General features: G+C 40.5%; 1 protein-coding gene across 1 annotated transcript in view; it reads left to right on the top strand.

The window, feature by feature from the left end:
* Positions 1-13,973, top strand: part of RRP15 (ribosomal RNA processing 15 homolog (S. cerevisiae)) — a 57,320-nt gene extending 43,347 nt beyond the window's left edge. The window contains exon 5 of the mRNA XM_009894348.1: positions 13,305-13,973. Within this exon, the coding sequence (XP_009892650.1) occupies positions 13,305-13,457 (153 nt within the window). The 3' untranslated portion in view covers positions 13,458-13,973. The remainder of the gene's footprint in view (positions 1-13,304) is intronic.
* Positions 13,974-26,957: the final 12,984 nt, after the last annotated feature.

The raw sequence follows: 26,957 nt of genomic DNA, 5'->3' as shown, positions 1-26,957 counted from the left end.
AGAATAAAGTTTTCCCAGTGAAAGCAAACCTCTCTTGACTTAAGCCTTGTGCTATGAAAGGAGACCTGACTATATTTGTGAGAATGGGCAAAGGCTTTTTCTTACTCTACAGTGGTTTTTGAATGCAGAATTTGCTGATGTATTTTTGAAAGTTTGGTGGCTTCTTCAAAATGTCAGGGGTTGTTGAAGAAACCCCTTATAAAGCTCTGTTGTGGTTGACTATTTAATCAGGTATATGTATGTGTGAGGAAAAAGTAGTTAAATGCTCTGTAAAGGCCCATCTGTATCAGTGGGATTTCACGGTAGCACAACCACTTAAAGTTTGTTTTCTATTTCCATCAGCTTCATGCATTGATGGGAAGGAAAGGTAACCTGTGCCCTGTGAGAACATTGTTTATAGTCTTGTATACTTTTAGCCATTGGCTTAAATATTACTTGGTGTACACCCACCCAATGGAGCTGTGAAAGAAAGACGGTAAGGCTGTGAAAATTTTCCTGTGCCGTGTGAAACTATAGCCCTTCTTGGGGTTTTGTGTGCCCAGATGGGAGTAATTACTTTTCTGAGCTGGAGCCAAAAGCTTTGCCTTTCATATCATTAGCTGTTTATCAAGGTATTTCTTAATCCTTGCTGAGCCAGCTGACTTGTGTAATATTTTTCCCTGTTTTTTTCCAAGGTACTGTACATGATGCTTGCCTCTGGGTAAGATCATCTAATTTCCTTCCCCTCACCACCTTATCTGGAAGCCTTGCAATGTGGAAGAAAAATGTAGTTTTCTTTTTTTAAGAAGTTCCCTGTGTTTGTTTTTTGGGTGGTTTGTGTTTTGGTTTTTTGTTTGTTTGTTTGTTTGTTTTGGTGGGTTTGTTTGTTTGGTTGGTTGGGTTTTTTTGGGAAGAATTTATTGGGAGATATGAGAGCTTTCAATTTTGTTTAACACAATCCTTACAGACCAGGTTTTCATTTCAGTATGTGTTGGTTGTATCTTGCAGCTTCCCACCTGTAAGATACCATAAGAAGCATTATTAAACTATAGGGTTAAAAAAGGTCCACATCGGAGATGCTGTCTTTCCAGCCCTAGATGCTGAAGTCATCTTTATGTCTACAGAGGAAATAGAGAAGTAGGTAGTGGCAGTACCTTCAGGTTCTTAAGATATTTCTGGGTGCTCTTAGCATTATGGGTTAGGGAAGTACCTTTGCTTCCAGGGCTGAGTGAAGTTTCTGATCTCTTAGAGTTGCACAGACGTGTTGACTGATGTGGTGAATTACATGAGGTCTTGAAATCTTAATTGTAAGAAAACAAAGAAATTCGGAGTTAACGTTCCTGGAGCAGCCTCAAGTCATCTCCCTTGCTGCATGTCAGTTGCAACAGTACCAGATGCTTTCATCTTGACTTTCCACTTGTCATTTGTGCTGCTCCCTGTAAAGCATTGCTGAGTAGTAAAATGTTTTCTAGTGACATATAAATAACTGGCATGAAACTTACAAATATTTTGTAAGAAGCATAACATGTACTCATCAACCTTTTAATTTTGCATTGGGCCTTTGTAGCGTGGTTTTTTGAATCACCTGTGTTTCCTTCAACTTGTAAGTTTTTTTACACTAGATCTGCTGCAGATCATTTCAGTGGTGGAAGTGAGAGCAGGATATCCTGGTCTACTTCAGTAACCTTGATCCAAAATCTGCAAGGTAATTTTTCTGTAAACTGTGCTGACTACATGACTTGGAGGTTCAGTTTGCTTCCTGTGTTGTGATGGCATCCAGAAAAAAATGGTGCATTGGTCTTAAAATAGTACCTATTCTAAAATAATTTATTGATGGGAAGGAAGATGAGCAGAGAAGAATACAAGTGCTATTTCGTATCAGCTATTGCTTATATGGGACTTGAAATAAAATGCTTTTCCAGAAAAGTTCCTTCGGCCTGAAGTGTACTTTATAAAAGCTTTTAGGTTTCGTTAAGTACTTTGTAAACACAGTAGTTAGAGTCAGGTTTACTATAGATTTTTCTTTTGTTCATAAGACTTCTGATATTCATAAATATTTTAATTTTAAGCAGTAGTTTGAAGATTGTTTAAGGGCAGAAGGAGTACTACACTTCCAACTATGACTGCTGTTCTTGCTGGGACACAAGAAGTGGCATGGGGGCTTTCATTTTTCAAATTAGATGGGAATATAAACGTGCTTTCCAGCTTAAAAAATAGATCTGTTTAAAACCTGTGAGAGTGACTGCCGCCTTTTTCTTGCAGCTGCGTAAGTACTAGCCATTGGCATGTTGTTCTGCTTTTTTCCACAGTTCCCACAGTGTAGAAATGGGGAGGGGAAAAGGAAAAGATTATTTTCATCCATATACCTGTTTGAAAGGACAGTAGTCTGAACAATTGCTTCAACCAGCTGTAGGAAATAGTTTCTATCTGAAGTATGGATGAAGGCATAGATGATTTCTAGAAATCTGATAAGGTGTATCAACACCTCTTTTAATCTTAAAAGGAAACTTCTTTTCTTAGGTGATAATGACATTGCAGAGTAGTAGAAGTTTATTACTACAGCTGTTGTTTGCTGGTTTTACAGAACTAATTGAAGGAGTAACCAGGCATGTGTGTATTCCAGCAGATTTGAGGGGGCAGCCAAGTATTAATTTAGTTCAGCTGCAGCCCGAGTAGATGCGTTCTCCCAATTTTAATAAATGTTTTCCCATCACATGCCCAGGAACTTTTAATTTGCGTTCTTTTATAAATCATGCATTTATATCTGTTTTTCCCAAATGCGTGTACACTTTCTTGAAGATTACCTCGTATATGTTTGGAGCTGATGCTTTTAATGTAGTTTTTTGGTTTTGTACCAAAAGGCTGCTGACTACGTAATTGTATGCTGTACTCTGATTTTTATCCTTAGGGATAAATGCAGTGCAGCCTGCCACCAGTTTGCTGTATTCTAAATTCCCTATGTTCTTTAAGGTGAGGGGTTGTTGTGCAGCGTTAGAAGTTGTTGATGGCGACATCTTTACTTGAAATCTGTTCACAGGAAGATGTATTTGCCTCACCTAGTTTGGGTCACCAGCAGGGTTAGGTTTTTAAAATCTCCAAGCTCAGTTCCTTATCTGTTGCTGTAGCTGCTAACATACATCTGCGTTAACATGGGAATGTACGTCTTTGTCAACATTCACATGTGTATTTGTGTATTCCCTTTCTGCTCTCTTTTTTCAGATACTCGATCCAAATTCAGGAAGGGAAATAAAAAATTGTGATTTTGCACTCCGTTTCCATCAAGCTTTTTGTCCTTTTCATATTTCATGTTCCTAACAGGTTCTTTTTCCCTGCACCTGTGGGCCAAGCAGGCAGCCCAGCGTGCAAGAGCAGGGAGGTTGGAACTCGCAGGGAGGTTGGAACTTGATGATCTTCAAGGTCCTTTCCAACCTGAACCATTCTATGATTCTAAGAGCAGCCCTGACAGCTGCTCGCACAGAAAGACCAGTTCCCTGTTTGTCATCATGAGTCACGCATGGTCCAGTTGAATGCTGTCTTTTAAAATGCAGATAATATGTGATCAGTGAGGACAGATATTTTAAGAGAATTTGGATACTAAATGCTTCTCATATTTACTCGGGTGATGACCTCAGGTTTGGGGAGGGCAGTCCTCTAGGTGTTTATAACTTGGCCAGATCTGGAAAAATGTTCATAGACATAGCAAAAGATACGTTCCCAGCTCCAAAATACATCCTTAACTGATTTTTAGTCCAAAAAGAATGAATGATGCAAGGCTTTAATGGATACCCGTAGGAAATGTCCCTTTCTTTCCTCTGTAAAGCTCTAGACAAAATATTTTAAGTTCATCTTTCTGTGAAAAGGGATGAAGTGATTTTAATTGAAACGTGGGGAAAGCCTTCAGCATAAAGTAGTTGAAGTTTGGTAAATTTTGTAAGGGAATATAAACAGAGACTTGTGATTGAAATGTCAGTCAATAATGAGATAGCTCCATCTGTCGTATTTGAGACTGACTTGCCTTGCTGTTTGATTGTTAGTGCACAGGATACTATGGTGGTCTTCTGTTTCCCCAGAAGATGATGCAAGGCTTTTTTTTCAGTAAAACTATGTCTAGAACAACCACATTTGAAAAACTTGTGGTATACGCCTTCTTTTGATCTTCCTGTAAGTATACAAAGCTCAAAAAGTCAAATCCTATTAAACTTTTATCTGGTAAATTGGGTTGGAAGCTTTGTTCATAACTCTTACAGTACATTGCCCTGCCTTAGAGAAAAATATATCTAAATATTTCATGAAGTTTTATAAAAAAAAGTTCTCTGGAAGTAAGAAAGATTGTCTATCTAAACCAGTTTGTTTCCCCCATCTAAGCATTTTCTATTGGAAATCATCTTGAAAAGTGATTCCCTTACTTTGAAGTTTTGTTAAGGTATAAAATGTTCTGATTCCCAGAGTGTTGAACTAGCAGATGTGTGTTATAAATGACTCATGTGTAGGCACCTACTCATCAGGAGTGGTGGGTCAAACTGCTTGCAATGGTTAGAGAGTTGCTGAATTCAGTTGTTTTTGTTTTTTCTCTATGGAGAAATCTGGCCAGTTTTTAATGAATGTTTCTGAAATTTACTGAAAGCTTAGAACATACACGTTTTTTTGCTTTAAACCTACTAACTTACTGTTACTACAAATGATAGTAAACCTGTCGTTTTGGAAAGACCTGACCTCTTTTTGGTCTGTTGTTGAACCCTTGACAGTGTTCCGCATGTGGTCTGTGTCATCTCGTCTCCACCTGCAGGTGTTGGGAAAACCCATACAGAAACATAAAAGGAGATGGAAGGGTCAGAAATGCAGAGAAAGGGTAGCCAGATGGCTAAGATAAGGGATTGAGATTGTGGGCAGTTTACACTTTCCCTTTTCAGGCTTAAACTGCTTCTAGAAAGCAGCCTGGGAGTGTTGAGGGGGTATGGTCTGTTTCTTAATGAGTTTTCCACTCACCCACAAGGGTGTGAGGGAAATTGCAGGAATATAAAATCAAAGAGACGTGGATTTGCAGACGTTTAGGATATGTTGCAAAAGCCATTTAAGTAAAAACAGGGGCAATGAGGGTAGGGAGATTTAGCCTTACAAGCTGCTTAGCAGTCAGAAAAACTTCAGTATTTCATATTTAGTAATACAAAGAACTAGCTTCTGTCTATTTTTGTTTTGGTGTGGGGTTTTTATTTTCTCTCCCCCTCCTGCCTCATAGGTTTTTTTGATCTCTATACTTGTTTTGGGACTCAAATGTAAGTGGAAATCCTGAGTCAGGAAGAGGAGGCTTTTTATTAGTTTCTTCCTCATCAGCTACTGATGAGAATACTTATGTGAGATGATTTCTTAAGCGAAGGACTTGGTCGTTACTGTCGCCTTTGTTGTTTGAAACAACCTTTTGGGACTCACTCTGTTATGCTGGCTGAATCATAATGAAAAACAGTGGATGATTTCAGCATCGTTTGTAGGAAATAATCTGAGTCACATTCAGATTATTCAAAAATATGCAAGCTGCTAATTTATTCAAAAGAGGATCAAAAAATATTCCAAACAGCTGCGGGCCTGCATGTTTCCTTACTATGCCAACAGGCAAGCTTTTATAAAAACCTGCAGAAAATTTTAGGTACCCAGCTACAATAGTGCATAAGTGTTTTGCATAAATGGGTGACATCTGAGAAAAATCTGTTGTGACTCAAAGATGTTTGAAGTAGACTATTGAAAGACATTAATACTTGACTTCTGGGGGATAGCACGTTGAAGGTCTTAGTCTTGACCGGATGCTTTTTATTAGGCACTCTTGCTGTATCTGCATATTTTCCAGGTACAACGTGATGGTTTGGGAACTGTGCAACTCGCAACAATGACGTTGCGGATCTGTGTAATGTTTAGGCTGATGTTTAAACTCTGTAATGTCTTCATTACTGCAGGAAATACACATTGAGAAGTGTAGGGCCAGCTGACAGCGGGAAGTATTTTTTTATCACGTGTGAGAAGTTGTGTGGCATTTCTTTCAGGGTTGAAATGCTTAAGTAATTAGAAAAGTCCCTTCTTCCTTTATTTTGAATCCCATCCAAACAGAAGAATTCTCAGTTTGTTATTTTCCTTTTAGGGATACCAATCTATCCTGGTAAGGAATTGGCTATATAAGTTTGCTCTTGGTAATTAACAAATATGCTTTTTGGTACAAAATGAACAATATTTTTGCAGGCTGGTTACCTGAGGCTTATGATTAGCTAGCATGAAAAGCTCTTCTTTCTGATGGACAGCATTGTCTTTTCCAAGTCAGAATTCAACTCCTTTGAATACCGTAACTTACTATACAATTTTCTTGTCTGATAAGCAATGAAAGTATAACGTGTTACTTGAAATACAAAAGTCTTGATCGTATGTTGTTTTCAAGCACAATACTCACTGGGTCTTTATGTCAGAATTAATTGATTTCAGTGCTGTGCAGCCTTTGCTGTAAGGACCCTGTTGTTCAAGTAAATAAAACATAAACGCTTTTTGGAGTCTTATAGATGAAGAATGGGTAGGTGTAACAGGTGAATACTGAGATAGTAGTGGCCAGTATGGTAGGCAGTAATTTCACTGTCAGTAGTATAACTGCTGATAAACAGGCATTGCAGATGTGAAGATAAAAGCATATAGATGAGGATGATGAAGCAGTTTTGTTTTTACAGGAGGAAAAAAGAAACATGACAAAAAACGTGCAGGAGTGGCTTACTGAAAGAGTATACTGTCTGGAAACTTTCTCTCCTGATGTGTTGCATGATAACCGAATACAGGGCATGTGTGATTTCTCTCTTTCCAGGTATCTTCTCTGAAATAATTTGCAGTCTATTTTGAGCTACCTTTGATTTGGTACCTACTTGAAAATGCTTACTTGTGGACCTTTTTTCTTTTTTATGTCAGTGAAGTGTTTTGGTCTCACGATGGGAAAGACAGTGATGTAATTACTTGACATTCACAACATTCTCATTTTGCCTAGTATTTTACACAGCATGAGTTACAAATTACAGAATATATTCCACAAGGGGAATTGTTAGTATGGGTAAAGGTTCATACCTGTGTTGTAACTAACTATAAGATTGTTTCATTAGGTGAGGCGTATTTTCAGGTGAATTTTTATTTGATTATTTTTTTTATTTTCTGTGAGTAGCTTCTGGGTGTTGCATGCCCATGCTGTTCATCATCTCATTAAAACATTTAATGGGAATCTCAATGCCAGTATGGCCAGACATTGTCTTGCAGCAGCCTGTGGTAAAATTCCTTGTGTAGCAGAAGGATTTCTGCGATGGCTGCTATCGGAGATGGAGCACAGCACGAGCTGAGGAGTTCCAGAGCATCGTGTATGCAGAAGGGCCCTGTGCTATGCTTGAATTCTTAAAATATTTTTGCTTTTTCTGACAGAAATACTGATTTATGTGGTTTCTGATGAACTAAGGCTGAGAAAATCTGTTCTCTCATAAGCTCTTTCTGTGAGTTTTTGCTACTGAGCATTTAGTAATGATGCTAATGATTTTTCTTCTTTACTTAAGTCCAGATGAATGCTTGTTTTTAGAAATTGTGTAATTCAGTTCTGACCCCTCTAAGGTTGGGGCATGTTTAAGCCTCTGCATGCCAACCCAAAGCATTCCTTCTCATTCACACATCCCCAGTTGTAGTAAACCCTAGAGGAGGATGTGAGGATGGGGAGATTCCTCATGCAGGTCATTAAGCTCTGGGTGGTCTTCTGGCTGTGCTCAAAAGAAAAATCAGTATTTGTTGTGCTTGTAGTAATAATTCCAGTGCGTTACTTGCAGAGAAGTTTGAACAGGAACAGCAGGTTTCAAAGCACACTGTAAAAAATTTCATTCTTAGATTTATTTACTAGAAATGCCAGTACAGATTCTGGTGTGCGCAAGAGACCTTGTGGCATGAGTAAATCTCCTGTGCCACTGCTGATATCCGCAGTATAGGGTCACATACCAAGGCAATTTAGTTCAGGCGCTCTAATTTCTCATTCAGAGAGAGGATGCAAATTAGCATTGAGTGACTCTCACCCTAAGGAATAAATGAATGTGCAGAATTATGCTGCAGCAGAATAGACTTCTGTTGTGCAGTACACATCTTCTGCAAGCTTGAAAATGCTTCCCGAAGCGAGTTGCTGTTGAGACTTCAGGTCAGAAGTTCAAGATGGTAGCGGTACAGGAGATGTTCTCAGCTTCCGGATCTGTGTTTTTCTGTCTGTTTGGGATCAGGTGTATAGGAACCTTTCCTAAAGTCAAGGTATCACTGTAATTCAAATTTGATAAAGTTGCAAGCAGCATTGATGATTAAACCCGGGTATCATTTTTCTTTTAAAAATCATTACATTTTATTTTCTGCTTATATTGCTGCTTTAGGTAGTTCAGCTGCAGCTTTCTTTATTTCTTCCCAGCCTAGAGGAAACTTATTTTCTTAGCCTGTGAGCTTGGATATTCCTGAAAACAAATTTAGGAGAAATGATTATGCTGGTGTGTTTTGTTTTCCATTTTCTCCCCCACTTCTACCAAGTGATTTTTTTTAATTTTTTTTTTAATTGAGATTTACTTCAGTGTATGCCTATGCTGGGCTTTTTTGAGCTAGGTTTAATCCAGCTTGCTTGGGGATGAGAAACGGAATAGCAGCAGTCATTTGGAGCAAGATGTAGGCTGTCTGGGAAGGTAACTGTCAGATGTATCCAAGAATGTATTTTGGCAGTTACGCTTTTTAACTTCATCATGACAAAAGCTGCCCTGTATTTCAAGGTCTTAGATGTTTGCATTGAGCAAAACAGGGGGACCTGGGGAGGTAGTTCAAATTAATTAGTTATGTTAGAATTGTTTTCTCAGGGCTTAAAGTTGGTGCTTGAGAGATATTTATGTTAGAAATTCCTTCCCTGACAGGTACAAATAAACGTTTATTGTATGTGATGGTAAAGAGAGATGCCCCTGCAAGCTCTGGCATTTCATCTTGTAAACGGAGCAAAGGCGTGGGAGCCCAGTGTGCTGATTGTAATTCCTAGGTCTGAAAAAATGTTCATTTGTTAATACCCTGCAGTTACTGTCTTCTAGATGCAGGCTGTAGGGGAATCTCTATGGTGATATTTAGGTACGTTTGCTGTTTTACAGATGTAGAAACTGGGGGTATGTTCAAGTGACACGAGCTGGTGAAAAGCAGAGTGAAATGCTGGCTTTAATCTGTGCACTGTCATTTCAAGACTTGTCTTTTAATGCTGTTACTTACCAATACGCATTATGGGACTTTGGTCTGATTAAGCGCAGGTTTCTGAAAAGCTCTGGCAAGCTTTCCTGCTCTGGTTTTAGGATGTTGCTGTGCCGGTAAAGCAACAGATGAAAATGACAGTGTCCTGTGGCTTACGCAGACTGAACTTAATTCCCTAAGCTTTCAAAGGAAGTAGGCTTTGAGCTAAGGCACTCGTTTGCAGACTGAAGCAGCTATGTGCAGTTACAAGTACCCTGCTGCTGCTTCTGACAGCATCAGAAGGGGTAGAGAGGATCAATCTCCCACCTGAGCGGCACTGAAGTCTGCAACGACTCCAGTATTGAGTTTGGCAGGACTCAGTTGAAGATACTTATGGTGATGCCATTTACCAAGAGTGAATTGCCTAGCTCCAAATTTTTGCAGGGGTAAAGAAATGAACCAAAACAGGGAGATTTCTAACTTGATGTTGATTACGTAGCTGCTGCTGCTACCACGAGGCTTTCATAGACCAGTTCCTCCAAAAGCATCCAGGAGGTAATTCCATCCCGGGTCCTACAAGGGACAGCTGTTTCTTCTAGGTGACAGACCTCAGCTTTGTTTGATGGGTGGGTGGTTGGCTTTATTAGGACTTGGCCAAGAATTTCAGTTCATCTTGTCCAGGTGCAGATTTTACAGGGTATGTCTTCAAAGCAGAATTAGTTTGGGAAGTATGTCCCCACTGCAGAACCCTACTTGTGTCAGACTTCAGCTAATGATGTGATAGCTTAGGTGGCACATCAAACAGGCAAGGTGGTGTTCGTTTCATTTATATGACGTCTTTTCAACTGGACGATTGGTCTGTCCGGGCAAATAAGTGTCTGCACTAGCGTAACCACACTGCATGTCGTCTTCTGTCTTGTTTCAGCTCATGATAACAAGTGCATCACTACGTACCCGTGACTCCTGAGGTATTTTACTCACTGCTGCCTTTCAGACTTTTTGAAATAGGTTGCCACACCTTCAGGCAAAGAACAAACCCATTCAAATATATGTATAAAAAAGGAGAGGAAAAAAAGGAACACCAGGATTTTTCACTCCTTGCCTTACCCAAGGATCCACTTTATGTAGCATTACACACTAATGTTTTGTACAGCCTGCTTTGTTTTTGTTTGGGGATGTTCAAAGGGGACTTCAGTGTTGTAGTGAAATGTGGGAGATGTGGATGAACAGCTGACTGGAAGTTCAAAAGCGGTTGCATAGAATGAAAGCTGGTTTATTTTCCACGTGCCAAGAATCAGTTTTGTTTTATTTAGATGAAACCAGATTATGGCATTGAAAACCCAAGTGTATTAATATTCTTACATAAAGCAAGTTGGGAAGCGATGTTACAGTTGAACTAATTGTTAATTACACAAATAGTCTTGCTGCGTATTTTCTTAAGACTCCAGGAATGTTTCGTGATACAATAGATTTTGGGGAGTTTTTATTCTGGGGGGAAAATAGAGCAGTAAATGAGTTAGGAATGAAGATACGAAACATGGGGTTTTCTTCACTTGGGAGCATGCTTAAAATTGATTAAATATTTGCTTTCAAGGTTTTAATCTTCATCTTTGAGGCAGGGACATGCTACCTCTGTCTTTTTCCTTAGGGCTCGTTGTAAAACTATTCAAACCTTTGTGATGCCTTACATAGTGGGTAATGCTATGGAGGATCAGCATCCTTCTTTTGTTGAGGTCCTGCTTTTGTCCTGTTGTTCACTTGACATAGCCAGAAAGGAGGGTTAATGGTTGCTGAATAGTAGCTTGTGATGAATTTGAGCATTGGGCTTTTCAAACCCCAAGCCTTTCACTATCATTGCTCACAATAGCCTACTGCTTCTGTGCTGTTTAAAAACCAAACCAAAACAAAATCCTTGTTCTGCACATCTGGGGGAAAAAATGGAATCTCTGTTGGTTTTATTATTATTGGAAAAAAATAAGAAAATGGGATTCTTTTGTAAGGAAGATGAGATTTTCCCATTTAGGTGTTTCAAATTTTACTCTGTTCACACAGTGATTTATAAAAGGTCTGGGATTAAAAAAAAAAAAACTTGGTGACTTTTGTAATATTTTCAAACTTTCTCTACTCTTCAAAGGTAAACGTATAAAACAACTGGAATACAGTTAAAAAAAAGGGATGGGGAAGCTAGCCTCTCCTTGCATCCCAGAGCACAGTACTTGTGTTTGCATTAATACAGATCATTCCCATGTGAACATCTTTAGGTCTGTCTAGGGACCTACCTTATCTATAACTCTTTAATTCCAGGTAATTGATTACCCTGTCTGAGACAATTTCAGGCTTTACTGGGTATAGCATTTGAAGTGAATTGCTGCAAGAGTGGAAAGTGGTTAGGGGGCACTACCCTGGGGAAAAGAGGGGTTGTTGGGATGGAGAGTTAGTCTTAAGAGTAGGCATTGACGAGAGCAGCTGTGAAGACAAAAAAAACACCCCAAAACAAAGCACAGTGCAAACATCTTGAGGAACAGCTGTAGAGTTTCTCTTTTTTTGAACTGGGCGCTGGGAGATTCCTTTCGGGAAGGAAAGTGTTAAGACTTGTTACCCTGTTTTTGTGAGAGTAATCTTTCAAAATGAACTGCAGGAGAAGCCGCATTTAGCATTTCTGATTTAATTACCTATTAAAAACATGTATCTTGTTTGGCAGACTTTTTGCACTCAAATAACTCCTGTTGGTGTGATGTTGTGTGTGGTGTGGTGGCATGTTAGATTTACAGTGATGAACCTGCATTCTCTATTCCTCATTTCTCCTGCTATTAAATTCTGTATGCTGCTCTCTGCCAAAGACTGCACAGCCGTCAGCTTAAATATGTCATTGTTCAACGTGTCGCCTATTCCTAGATGCACAACAAAGAAGAGGTATCAACAAATGCCTGCAGCGATCGTACATTTACTGTGGGTTTTGCATCTAGTAGGCAAACCTGCATCTGCAGAGGATGCTGTAACGGTGACCCCCATGGACTCTACAGTATCAGGAGGTGCTGGTTACTTAAACTAGAGTGAGTCAGTTGAGGTCTGTTCTTTTGAACAGGGGAGTGGAAAAAGCATACCTGAGGTGTCAATATTAAACTTTGTTTCAAAGACAAAAGTAAATTATTGTTTTCAGTGCCCCTGATTCCACTTTGGTACGACAATTTTTTGCTTGCCTGCTAGACACAGAGCCGTGTTGTTCCTCCGGAGTATTTTGCTACTAGGGCTTAAACCACTGAAATCCTTCCGCAGTACATTGAACAGGTTTTAGTATTTTCCTTCAGTAAGAATGTAGGAATAGCTTCAAGCTGTTCTTTAAAACTGCTGCCACAGGATGGGGCTGTTGCACTGCCCAAATATGATCTGTCACTTAAAACAACTGCAACCAAGCACTATTTTCAGTGCTAACCTAAAACTACACTCCTGTCACTTTTCTTTATTATTTACCAGTCCGTGTAGTGTGCCCTCAGTTTATCCACTTTCAAGAGGTAGGAGATTTGAAGTAAGGTGGTGTTGGCTTGCTGAGTGTAGATCAACTTGTTTCTTTTAGAGGCAGCTTTGCACCATATGACAAAACCCAGGTAGTGAGGTAATAATCCACATAAAGGGGATTTGGTTCACGTATCGCAGAATATGTTAAATATTAAATCGGGGGGGCGCCTTTATTAAATCCATATTTGTGTTTTAGAAATGTGCCAAGAAGTGTTCTAATGAAGCAGCACCTGGGGGTTAATAAATGATATCATGAATCCAGTCTGATTGCCAAGAAAGATTTTAATAAAGTAAGCCATGCCCAGGGTTGACTGTTTCATCCATGAGGAATAATTGTTTTGTTTCCATATTTCTTTTATTGGTTGGTTAAAACAAGTTTGCTTATTAGCATCAAGTAATTTTTGATTGTCCTGCATATTTCTGTGTACCGTTTGCATAGAGAGCTAGCCCCTTGTAGGTCTGCTGATGCAAATTGTAAGAGTGTGAGAGGTGTTATTTTGATTGCATGAAGAGCTTGTACCTTTTAGTGCCTTTCACATTCGTCTCATCTTCCTCTGTTTCCTCTTCTCCTCCCCTCAAACATTCAGGGTGAAGTGAAGTCTGAAGAGGGACCAGAATGGAATATACTGCGCGATGACTTCATGATGGGAGCATCTATGAAAGACTGGGACAAGGAAAGCGATGGAGAGGGCAATACTGAACAAAGAGGTGGTCTGAAACAAGAAGATGACAGTGACTGAATGAAATTGAAAACCATTCAAGATAATATTTTATCTTCTTAACTTTGTTTGGATAAAAAGTCAGCATTCTGTGAATGTACAAAACTTGGAGGATATCTCTTTTTTTTTTTAAAAAAAAAAAAAAAAGACTTGCACAACTTTGGAGTGTTTTCTCCTCCATGTCAAACTTTTATTTAATATAGCTTCATTTGCTATACTGAAATCCTGAAATATTTTCCAAAACATGTATAATTTTCAACATATTTCCAAAACATTTTGTACAGTCAAAATAGTGGCACCTGCCCAATGAAAGAAAGATTTTGCCAAGGTCATTAAAAGTTTATACATTAGTCATGGCAATTGATGTATTAGTGTGCCTGCATTTCCAAATCAGTGTTGCACTTTGAAAAGTTGTTAGTAATTCGCAATAGAAATGGCTTACAATAAACACAGAAATGCCGTCACCTTGTAAAGTTATCGGACTCCTATAGAGTCTTTACTACTTTGGCCAGAAAAGGTTTTGTAGATAATAAAGAAAAGTAACTATTAATGTGATAGTTCTGGTCTTGGAGAATTAGTTTGATTGGAGACAACTCTGGAAACATAATTGTAAAAACAGAGACTTGACCCTACTGATCAGCTTTTATATTGTTTATATATATATATATATGTATGTATGGTTTTTTCCATTGCAAGTCTGAGTTTGTATAAGCTAAGAGGCTGGTAAGAGAGGAAAGGACAGTTGTTGTAATTGGTTTTGTTGGAGAACAGAGAGCTTTTCCAGCAACACCGCATAAAATTGTATTCAGTTTGGTTCATCTGCAGTTCTGTTGTTCTGGCCTTTTTCAGTAAGGAGCCGAACCGCCGAGATACATCCTGTGGGTTTAGTCAGCTATAATTCCTCAGGTCTGTAAAGGGTCAAACAAAAGCCCTTCCTCTTAGGTGTGTGCTGTAACAGTACCAAGCTACTGGCTTTATTTAACCTACGGCAGTTTCTCCTAACTAGTTGTTTGGTTGTGAAGGTGCAGAAGCTAACACACATAATAAAAAATACATTCTGTATAAGCCTATGCATACAGAAGGAAGTGTGTCGGGATTAAGGTGTTCTAAACGAGAAGCTGGGGTTGAATTCTGCTGCCTTCACTGTTCCAGACTGGCTGGCTGATGCTGTGTCGTTTGTTTAACTTTGCTATTGCATTTCCCCATTTGCTATGTGAAGAAAATGCCTTGGGGCCTATTAATTGATTCTTAAAATACAGAGTACTGTTCTGTCTGTTTCTACAGATGTCTTGCGTACAAACCTTTCTTTGTACCTGCTTATATGCAAGATATGATTAGGAGCGACTTTCAGATTTTCAGTCTTCAGCATTGAAATGTGTAGTAGGACGGTGGATTTAGATTTTCCTAACGAAGGCCTTGAGGAGGGGAAGGGGTTTGAACTTTGTGGATACTGCAGGATAAAAACTATACATACAAAATGGCAGAGAAACCCATCCTAACAACTGGCAATGGTTGTGTTATCCCTAGCCTATTCATCTGGTATATATTGTAGCATAATTCTTTGAGGAGAACTCAAAGCTAACAGCAGAAATGTTTAGATTTTCAAGCTGTTTTGAGCGTTAAACATATTAGATATCTGAAGAGACATTAGTTTGTGGCCTGATATTTATTATCACAAATGAAGGCATACACCCAAAATATCAAGTGGTGAAACCACAGAAGTTTGACATGTGGTTATCCCAGCTTCTGAAGGCTAGACATCTGCATAGCTGTTCAGCAAGAGCTGGCATCTCATTAGTGCAATACAAAAATATACTACAATGAATTTTGAGTCTATGAAGCAGCATAGTAGTCTAAGCTGACATTGCTTTCTTTCGACAGAGTTCAGTTACTTTGTGTGGAAAAATTGCATCAGCAGCCTTAAATGTACAGTCGTTCTCTAGTTTGATATCACCAGTCTCAGAAAATAGTCTTTTGGAAAATAATAAGTAAGTCTTTTGGAATATTAGTATTGGAATAATAAATAAGTCTTTTGGAAAATAATCTAGTTTTTCTTAGGAACTATGACATCCTCCGGTGATTATTAAAAATTTCAAAATACTTTCAGAGTACTTCTGGAATACTTGGGTGTTTGAGTTTTATTTGTGCATTTTTGAAGTAGTGTTTTGATTAAAGCACTGAAGTGTCACTTGTGTATTTAAGAAAAACATGGAATATATCAATATTGCTAAAAATATCTTGAGCTTCCATTTCATTTAGGCAAAAAGTACTGCTGTGCGCTCTATGACAGGTGGGAGCGATATGTTTTAATTTTGGGCATTTGGATGTCAATTTATTTCACAAGGTTTGTTTTAATTGACTAGCAATTCAGACGAAGTGTTAAACCCTGTCTGGCCCAGACACCTTCCAATCTCCCCTTTCAGCTGTGGGATCAGTTGCCCTACCTGCCTCTCTACCCGCTTTTTCAGTGACATTTTTCGTTTTCGATAGCTACCAAGAACAACCTTCGGTGGCTTTTCCCAGCCATCAGAGTACTCGGTCTGTTTTTCCTGCTCCCATGAATATCTCTGCTTAAGCAAAGCTGTGCCGCTGCCCTTCATTCCAGAGAGCATGAATCATCTCAACTTTGTATATTTCTGTACCTATCTATATAAAGCCAATAAGGATGGGGTGGTTCCAGTTTTGTTAGGCCTCAAGCCAACTCCAGAGTATGTAGAGTTTAATATTCTATGGATTGCAAAGCAACAAAGTTTTGTTTAATAAGAGAAGGCACGGGGTCAGCTTTTCCCCATGTCTTTTATCCTCTGGTCTAATTTTTCTTCACATTAATTGTGCTAACTTTTTTCAGCAAGGAAAGCATGAGTTGGCCTATGGAAACAGAAAGACCATCTTCTCCCTGCTTTTCTTCAGCCTGCTGTTAGGGAGACGCTTTGGGAGTGGTGGTGGAATATCCTTGTTGTGCCTGATGCTACTGCACCTCAGCATGTTTCTTCCCTGCTAAAACACAGAGGGAAGAGCTCCCACTTCTGCAGCTGCGAGGCAGGTTCTCCTGGGTTCACAAGTTGAGCAGAACAAAAGAGCTGGAAGCTGCTGCCTGGGGCCGCTGCCTAGTGGAGATAGGGCTTTTTTGTGTGTGTGTTTTGTTTTAATGAGAGAAATGAATTGTTTGGAGGCCATAAAAGTGTTTTGACTATCTGATGCTTCCAGAAGAAGGTGGTCTGTAAAGCCGCATCTGTTCAGAGCTGGCTCAGTAGCTGTCTCTAGGGAGGAAGGCAGAAGTCATCTGGCACACAACACACTGCACAACTTAAAATGACAAACTCCTCATTCTTATGAAATGAGTCCTGGCATAGTTAATATCCACACAGAGCAGTCATCAATGTTGTTTGCTTCCAGCTCCTGCAAATTGCTCAATGATTTCTTCAAGACTTGCTGAGGTAAGGACTAAGAGGGCCAGGAGAAGGCTTGAAGTAGTGAAGACTCTTAGGATCTTGTTAAATAGATAGGATCCTAGTGCTAAATAAGACATTAAACTTAGACTCTAGGACCTCGGTGGCAGACACTGGAGACTGGAGAAGTTCTTGGTTAACAGATGGTGGAAGACTGTGGATTTAATTTACTCTTATTCTAAACAGTGGCTTTTAACCTCTTGTCAGTATGTAAACCTCAAAGGTCTACCTCTGCAGATGATCTAGCAGATAAGGGCTTTTCCTTAATCATTCTTTTTCAGACTGATAGGGATGGCTGATATTTCTTAGACAAAGCATTTTGTTTTCAAATGCATCTTTTTAATTGCTTTTCTGTCTTAGGGGACATGTTGAAATAAAACTCCAGTCAAATTGGATGGCTTCAACACCAAAGATGCTTGTGTTTGTGTAATGCTTCATCCTTTGAAATTATTTCCTTTCGTTTAAATCCATGTGTTTCATCTGTTAGATATCAAATTGCAAAATGAATTAGGCCACTTTTTGTAAGGCCTTCAGATACGACCTCATGAGCTCAAATGGCTTCCAAGAGGCACTTTGGAAGGTGATTTTAGGAATCCTCATAAAAAGCATTATTTCTTCACAGTGCCTTGGTTGTTTCAATAGCTTAGTCTCTCGTGCCAGTTTGAGCATTATTTTGCAACATCTTAGTGTTTCTTAATTCTGTTTTCACTATATGTGGTGTTAATTGTGAACTGCTAACCAGGATCAGACTTCAACCGAGGTTTGATACCACTAGGATTTCTTAGAGACGTAAGTGTTCTCAGAAGCAGCTAAATAATTAATGGAAATAGTTCACTTAAAAGATACACTGGTTACACTTATCAGAAACTTAATGCATAGTTTAGAAATAGTTAAATATGCAGCCTGCTGATGTTATGTACTGATCAGGTCTGTAAGTCATGTCTATTATAGGCATGTATGACCACAAGTAGAAGGTAACAGAGGGTTGTTTGCCATAGTTTTAAAACCTGTTTGAATATTGAAGTACTTAAAGATTCCACTAGCCATTTGTGAGCCCTTTATAAACTTCATTATGAATGTAATCTTGGAGATTATGACTGAGGCCCCTTGGCTATTCAATCTTTTTGTTGCTTTTTAACTTTGTTTTTCTATCCCAGTGAAGAGGGACATTCCCATTCTTGTTCAGAACGGAAAGACATACAAGTGTTGCTTCATCCAAGCAAAATGGTAGTGAAAAGCTTTCTTGATTATGCAGATGTTTGGTTTTGATTATTTACTGCATTGACTTTCAGGTTGTGTACAGTTTACCTAAAGAGGATTTTCATTGTTTTTCAAGCGATCCATGAATCGCAAAGTTTGCGGGCAGTGATGTATTGGAAGAGTAGGAAGTTGCAGGTAGAAATACAGGTATCGACAGTTCTGGGCTTCATTCCCAGCTCTGCCACTGGCAGAGATTTCTAAGAGTACACTTTCGAAGGAGCCTTCTGCTTAGGGTACCCTGCGTTCCGGGACAAATACTGGCGTGGGTCCGTTCCAGGAAGGGTGCCTGAAGTCAGGCAGCTGTATGAAAACTGTTGCTAGAGGCCTGAGCGCGCCGCTCTTGGTGATTGAGACTGTGACATACCTGCCCATAACACCCCTGCTGTCACCACCTTGCTGTGCTCCTTAGAGATGAAGGGCCATCGAAACCATACTGTTAGCCTTTCCACCCTTGCGTAGGTCTGCTTCCCAATGTTATAATCCCAATGAGTTTCAAAAGAGCTCAAGGTTCATAAGTAAAGGATGTCACATGGCTACGTGTTGGTAACGATAGTGTGGTTTTGTATGCTGCTGTTTTTCAGGTGAGTGAAATACTTGACAGTACCTGCTGAAATCTTTTCAAGTGCTTATTAAAAAAATGGGTTTTTTGGTTAAGAAAAGACTTCATAAAATTCTCAGGTGAGTATCACTTCATGTGAACAAGAAAAGACTATGAAGGTGTTTCAGAATCTTCAGGCAAGATCCTCAATTTAAGGGCTTATTACTCTGCCGAAACAATGTATTAGACCGAAGTATAAATATACTTCCAGTTAGAACATTGATCAAACAAATCCAGCTTGGGGGGATGATACAGTGACACTCATTCTTGCAGACTGTGGTAGCAAAGGGACCAGTCAAGGCCTTGCAAGATGTTGAACACCTTTCTGACGCTGAACAAGTGCCATCAGCAGGTCAGATCAGGATTGCCAGTGCCACTGCTGTTCTCTTCATCTGCTGTGTTAGTTGTTTTCTTGCGTTTTTTTTTCTTAACTGCTGGAGCATTCTTTTATTTTAAGTTTTGGTGTCATTGCCCAGAATTAAAGCAGAAGTGAAATACATTTTTTTGAAGTAGATAGTTTGAGTAAGAAGGGAAATAAATTACCTATGTGTCTTTCTATAGTGTCAATATTATGCTTACAAGAAAAAGACCCTTGTCTTTGGTTCTTGTTCACTTCATTTACTGTTGAAGCGTATTGCTGGACCATCTGCCTTGGGAGAAATTAATTTCTTAAGAGACTGGAGTGATGGGTCTGTGGGCTCAGGTCCTTTATGTGAGATGGTAGTGGGTCTGCCATCTGCATTGTCAGCCCATGTGTAGGCTGTTCTAAGCTCTGACTTAGCTGTTAATGAGGTGGATGTTAAACGGACACATTTGTGACAGCAAATACTCCCTCACATATTTGTGAAAGCAAGTATGACACTTATATTTGTGAGAGGCATCTCAGCTGTCAGTCTGTATCCATGATGGAGAAGTTTAGAAGGTAATGTCCAGAGGACAGATTGGGCTTTGGTATGTTTAATGAAGATAGTTCTTCCGTTCTTGGTATCTGTTGTTCTTAAATCTTGTTTACATGATACCTTTCTCTTGTTTTTATAGAAAATATAGGACTCTTAAATTTCAGGGAAAATACCACAATTATTTTGATCTTCCTTACGCTTTTAAAGATCTTTGTCCTTAACCCACAGCATGCCTTGGATGATAGGGAAGGCGCTCTCAGGTGGTCCTCTTTCTGGAGAATACTTCACCGAATGTGCTTCCAGTGCAAACCACCCAGCTGAAAGGATCGCATGTGCTGTTAGTTTCAAAAAGGGGTGTTGCTCAAATTCTTTGTGTGGTGTATAGCTGGACCAGGCACCGCATTCAGCCCCATGGTGGGCCTGGTGGATGTGCAGGCGGAGCAGCTCCTTGGCTTCCTGGGGGCAGCCTGGACCCAAGGTAGTGCCTCTGGGTGGCACGAATCAGGAAAGCACAGAGCATCTGTCTCTGGGGACAGGGCTTGGAAGCTCTGCTGCTGGGAAAGCTGAGCAGTTGGGTAAATGTTGTAGCCTGCTGGGTCTGCCAGGCCCAGCTAGAAGTCAGGAGAGTAGGTGTCTTTAACTGCAATCCCATCTAAAAGACCCTTAATTCAGGAGAAGTAGATATTGAACACGTTTGCCACTCCATATAGGTGGCACGTTCTACATCCAGCTCTAAAATAATCTAGATCTGGCTCAAAATTGTCTTTATCACAGAAATGGATCTTTCTGTTCTATTTCCAGATTGAGTCAGCAAGCTCAAACCATCTGGCTGGAAGGGTGTGGTTTGATCAGCTGTGCAAGAATACTGCTTTCATTGGTTTCAGTAGCCAGGCGTAGAAATGGGTTTAAAAACGTGTAAGGCTGAGAGGCAACACAAAACCTTCTCCGGATCTAGTTTGGTGAGTGCAGCACAAAAGCTTGGGTATCCTATGAGTCTTGTTTTGTTTTGTTTTTCCTGAGGTAATATAAACCAATGCATTGCTTTCTGTAAACTCACTAGGATCATCTTGAACATGCATTGCATAAAAACCATTAGAAAACAGTATTTCTGAAGCTGCATTAGCTTATTAGAGCTTTTCTTCTGTGCAGACTGCACAGGGAGCTTGTGAAGAAGACAGAACTCCAGATCCAGGTTGGATGGGGCTTTGACCAACCTGGTCTAGTGGGAGGTGTCCCTGCCTGTGGCAGGGGGGTTGGAACTAGATGGTCTTTAAGGTCCCTTCCAACCTAAACCATTCTATGATTCTGTGATCCAGGGCTGTTTGGTTTTTTGTAGCTGCAGAATATGAGTTAAAATATGGCATTACTGGCTAGCCCATTTTTGAAGTTGCTGCCAGTTAATCTTGCTCTATACATACTCTTCTTAAAACTTCAGCAGTGCCATCTGGGTGCATATTCTAACTTGAGTTGCATAACTTTAATTTGTTGCATAAACTCCTGTAGATGCTCTGTTAGGAATACAATATTTATAGATAATCATTTGTGTGTTACTTAGTGAGGTATAATCCAAATCATCACTGAGCAGTTTGAAAATAAAAGGCAACAGCTGTAATATGGAGAAAAAGATGCAGGTCAGGAGTTGAAACATTTAGATTAAAGGGATGACTTTTCCTCTACTGTCTTTACTTTGTCATGCTTGCTATAAGTAGATGTCAAGACGCTCTGGTATATAAACCGCTGCGCTTATATTCCTTCCCCCCTTCCCCCCCCCCTCCTTTTTTTTTTATTATTTTTATTTTTAGTTAGCGAACCTGATCATTTTCCTCTGCTGATATTTAAGTCTTACTGACTTTAGTGGAAACAGGATTTCCTGTGGTGATTAAAACCACAGGTGCTGGGATTAAGGGAGGCCTTTTTCTTGGTGGTACATGGACTAAAACTGGAATGATGCAGAGAAGATTAGTGTGGCATCCTCAGGGCTGGCAGGCAGATTTGGAAGAGCACATGAGGGGATCAGACTCTGGGAGGTGTAACCATGGGGGAACTTCTCTGGCATTCACAAAATTTTTATCAAAGACTTCAGTCTTAACTGATTTAAAGATGGGAATTGGCTGTTAGAAGCGGAAACCTTTTTGGATGCAGCACTGATTATAGAAAACATATATTTTTAGGACAGGTGGTTTAGACCATTGATGGTTGCATTGCTTCCCTAGACCCCCTGATGTCCAGCTGTGCTCTTGGGAGAGAGAGGGAACTTCACTAAAGGGAAGCTGTTTTCTGGGTTGTCAAATCCAAGGCCTGTAAGATGTGGATAAATCCCTAGCACTGAAATACAGACTAATGGTCATGTCCCTTTCTGTTCCCTTTTTCCTCTTATCCATAAGACCTTTTTTGGGGGGGTGTTAGGGTGGGGTGGGGATGGTGGTGTTATTCTAAGGGACAGCTGTAATATCTTAGCAGCTCCCGAACATTCCCCTTTCCTTCAAATTTTAGTCATTCTGGCTTGAGGTGTCTTGGGATCAGGATCCTGTCTAAAGTTCTTTTTTTTTTTTTTTTTATAATTGCATTCTAGATGTCTTTTATTAAGGTAGAGTTTTAAACGCAGACCATACACTACTGCGTGGACATTACTGCTTGCTGTAATACTGTGTTCTCACTCGATGGTGGATGTGGTGCCATTCCACAAGATCACAGAGGTAACACTTGAACGGCCTTTTGGACCAGATCCTGTTGCCTGCTTCTTGTGATTGTTTCCACTGAAGTTATTGAATCTCTTTGTAGGAATGAGAACTTTTTTTAAAATATATATCTATGTGTGTGTATATAAAAAATATATAAAATATATAAAAATGTGTGTGTGTCTATAAATGTATATAAAATATATATAAAAATAAAAGTTCCCATTCCTACTATAGCTAATATGTATTATATATTCCTTCCTATATATAAAATATATATTAAAAAAAAGTTCTCATTCCTACAAATAGGTTCTCTCTATATATATCAGAAACATACCTTTGATTTGCAAGTTGACAAGTAGTTACATATGTATATGTATATATGGATAGCGGTCTTGCGTGTCAAACAGCATGTTGTATAAAGTAGCCTTTATCTTCTGGAACATGAGCGTTGCAGGAGCAGTGGGCTGTGGTTGTGTGAAATGCAATCTGTGGGGCAGTGGGGCTGCTTGTATTAGTAAGGTCAGACGGATTTGCTCTCAAATTCACTCAGGCATTACTGCACCCGCTAATGAAATGTGCAGCACAGAAGTATGGACTTCTACTTCACTAAGGATAATAAACAGTAAAATCTGAGGTTTTATTATGGTATATATTACAATTTTCCATTATTTGTCATCTCCTCTTTGCCTCACCTTTATTAGGTGTCACCTTGGCTCTACGAGCTGAACCTTCATACGTGTATTTTTATAAAAAGGAGAATTCAAAAGTTTTTCCCTAGCACCCTGCATCAGAATATCTGAGATTCTACACGACCACAGTTACGGCTGCAGATTTCTGTGTGTGCCACAAAGAATTAATTGTGCAATCATCCTGCACTCGTCATCAGCGTGAGAGTTTACAAAAGTCACCTCTTAACTTTTAAAAGGTATTCCTCTTCCAACAATGTTCTTTAGTTTATGAAATGTGGCCAGCCACCTTACTTAATGACCTGGTCGTCAGCAGTTTTAGAAAGATTATTGCCTTTGTATTTCACACAGCACATTTGCGTATAACCAAAACAATCTAAAAAGAAACCACAAATTGTAAAATCCTGACCACGTAATTTTTTAGTTAATAGGAAACATGAAACCTTTACGTTTAGTGAAGTAACTTTCCAGGTGTCCCTGTTTTTCTAATAAACAGTTACTGTTTATTAAAAAAAAAAAATCAATATATAAAAAGACAGTATTGTATTGAATTTAAAGCTCCAAAACAGATAAGTTCTGTTCTTTCCCTGTGTGCACACGAAGGGCCCGTTCCTGCTTTTTGACTTACAAAGCTGCCACTGACAGCAGCCCCACAGGATAAGTCCTTTTCATAAAGGCACAGGGAATAGATAAGTCTACGTTGAGTTAAACTTCAGCATCTGATAGTCCCAGCAGCTTTTGAAACTAACAGGTAAAAATTAAAAAGAAACCCTTTTGGAATGAAGAAAAAAAAAAAAAGCTTTTTAGGCTAAAATACAAAGCCATAATTGGGATGATTTTGACAGATGTATTAGTCCTGAAAATTAAAGGTAGGATGTGGGAGCTGGATTACCTGTGCAGAAGGGCCCGTGATTATAGAGTTCTGATGACATTACTCTTTATCCAGCTTTGCAGAGTGTACACAGTTTGGCCCTGTTGTTGCTCACCTTAGCGAGGTAAAAATAGCACTTGGTTAGAGTCTAGTTTGAAGGACTTTTATGGAAAAAAAAAAAAAAATTAAAAAAAAATTAAATGTGCAAGGGAGAGATTTTAGAAATAAGATCCGGTACATCACGATGTATATTGTGATGTACGCGTTCCAGATATTTTCCATTTACAAGATGGAAAGTCAGTGTTTATGCACATTGGTGTGTGTTTGAATGATTTGGCTAGTGGGTAGGTGTCCTTTCCCGGGGCAAACGGGAGCAGCTCAGGCATGTGTGATGGGCCTTCTGCACCTGCTGGGGATTTAGCTCAAGTGGCTTTTGGAATGGAGAAGCTGAAGCCCATCTCTAGTGCTGCACCCGGGAAGTTCTGCCTAGCAAAAACATCACCGTGGTGATGCCAGTGGCAGCGGTGCGGCAAAACGGAGACCTGCACCCGGGTAAGTGATGTCCTTTGTCACACTGAAAGGGTCAGAAGAGAAGCAAACGGGTCGTCTCAAATGGGAACAAAACCAAGATTTATTTTAATTCTTTTTTTTTTTTTTTTTTTTTTCCCTAGCTCATTGGAAAGACTCTGAGGAAACGTTGCCAAATCAGAAGGAATCTCAGCAACTTTCAAAATCTAGTCGGACTGGTTTGCTGTCAGCCCGGCTGGATCTCTGGCAGCTTACATGGAGGGCTCCTTTGGAGCTTGGACCTCCAGCACCTCTGGCTGCATGGGCAGGTTTGGCCAGCCAGGCACTGAGCAGATGGGGTTTGATAGCCTCCAGCAGGGCATCTCTGAGGCTCCAAGATTTGTGAAAGACACTGCAAAGTTGGGGTGTTTTTTCTCCAAACTGGAATAAAAAACTTGCAAGAAACAAAACGCTTTGCGATGTGGCAGAGCTGTGTCTGCAGAGATTTCCTGTGAGATGGTGGGAAGTTTCCTACAGGAGGAGAGTGTCGAGCACTGTCCCCATGGCTGCCCTGAAGCCCCTGGGGCTGCGCGTTTACAGCAGCGAAGTGTTACCGGGCCATAGATGCTGTGTAAGGAATTTCTCCATGGTTTCAGCTGGAGCTCTTGGAGGAAATAATTTAATAACCCTTTTCTTTAGAAGTATTTGCGGTTGAGGTGCCTGGTGTAACAGAGCTGGTTCCTCAGCTGGTTATAGCAGCAGCAGCGGAGCTGTGAGATGTAACAGCTCGAGGAACTGTCCCCTTGGTTTTGTACAGGTGTGGTGCAGAAGTGAAACCAGCTGAGTCTACACGTTAAGTTTGCTTGTTTATTTGAGCAGTTTTGGAAACGCTGCCATTCCTGACACTGCAGCTGTGTTTTGGAGGTCAGTAGGAGCAGGACATTGACATGTACGGCAGTAAAAGCGTGATGTTGTGGCAGAGACGTTTAATCTGGCCTTGCAGGAACTCATAGGTTTAAGTGGAAAGCACCATGAACCTTTGCACCAGGAGGATGCAGCCTCGGCCATGTCTGCAGCGCCATACGTACCCGTGCATTTTTAAAGAATGATGAGTAAATTTGCTTTCCAAGTCCGTGTGTGTGTGCATACCCGTAAATAATAAATTTCCTTAGCTCCTTCATCTCACAGAGAATCTCATCTCTGCCGGTACCTGCAGCCGCGCCAGGTTAGCTGGCCGCGTTGGTGCAAGGTTCCCCTGGAGCAGAGCCTGGCCACTGCAAACCGCTCGCAGCAGCTCCATGCTGCTGGGTGCCTCCGTCGCCCCGGCACACAGCCACAGCTGCTCGGAGGAAGCACTTTGCCTCGCAGATGGGTTTGGGAAGGAAAAAAACCCTCACTTTTCATTTTGGGGCTGCCGTTCTTGAGCTTCGGAAAACCAGTCGGAACGTTTTGCAGAAAGGAGATGGTTCCTGAGATGTGGTCAGCTGGAGAAAGTCTTTGGTGGTGTTTGGCTGGTTTATGTCTTACATGATTCTCATTGTGCTTTCGGATAGATCCCAGTCATCCCATCCCACTTCTGTTACGCGTGTTTGCCTGCAATACTGTGGGCGATGGCCCAACTGTTCTTCTGAATTCCTGTGGCCCCTTGAGTACCATGTTCTTCTGCATGTTGCTTCATCTCAGGACACAAAGCAGAGGTTCTTCACAAACAGCTTTGTCCCACCTAGGAGGTTGTGATTGGAAAACCTGCCGGTAAAACCTGCGGCAACCTAATTCAGAAGGGAATATAGGACTAAAATGGGCGAGGGGAAAGCAAAAGGCTATGTGATCCCTTTATAAAGTTAACAATGTACAGGGGTAATAAATGGACTGTGAAAGAAAAGCTTTGTGGCATAAAGTTGAGGGATGCCTAGTAGACTGTAATTTCCCTAGGGCAGAGGAGGGCAGCCGTCCTCCTGAGGTCAACGCGCGGGACATTCCCCATATACAACGCACTGGAGCAGGCACGGATGCAGCCTGTGATGTTTGTTGCGGCCAAAAGAGGCAGCGGAAAAACTGAATTGCAGGCGCAGCCTAAGCGTTTGGGGCTTGAGAGTTTCTGTCAAGTGCAGATGAGGATGTATTTGCACGCTTCCGACAGGAGAGGAGACCTCGCAGAAGGAGCAAATCCTCCTCGGCTCTCATCCCCTCCCTGCTTACCGGGTAGCCCCGGTTGGCAAGCAGCCGGTCGGCGGGGAGCGATGGGAATCGCCCAAATCCCACTTGGAAGTGACACCTGGGAGAAGGCGGCGAGGGGCAGCGCGAAGACCGACCACCTCCCACTGAGGGTGGGGGACAGATCCCCGCAGCCTTCAGCCGAAACGCACCCGAGAGGGGCTTCCGAGTGGGCGCGTAGTTCTTTCTCTACAGCCAGGGTGCTATTTAGCCCCATTACTTTCATAATGGGTGCAAGCAACATTAAAGCCTTATTTAAAAAAATAAATAATAAAATGAGATTAAAGGAAAGGAACACACACACCGCCCCCCCCAGCTCTGGCAGGAGTTGCTTTTTCCTCTCAGCTCCGCGCTGC

Source organism: Charadrius vociferus, unplaced genomic scaffold (genome assembly GCF_000708025.1).
Source record: "Charadrius vociferus isolate BGI_N301 unplaced genomic scaffold, ASM70802v2 scaffold261, whole genome shotgun sequence".
NCBI classification, from domain to species: domain Eukaryota; kingdom Metazoa; phylum Chordata; class Aves; order Charadriiformes; family Charadriidae; genus Charadrius; species Charadrius vociferus.
This window is presented reverse-complemented; position numbering and strand designations above follow the sequence as displayed.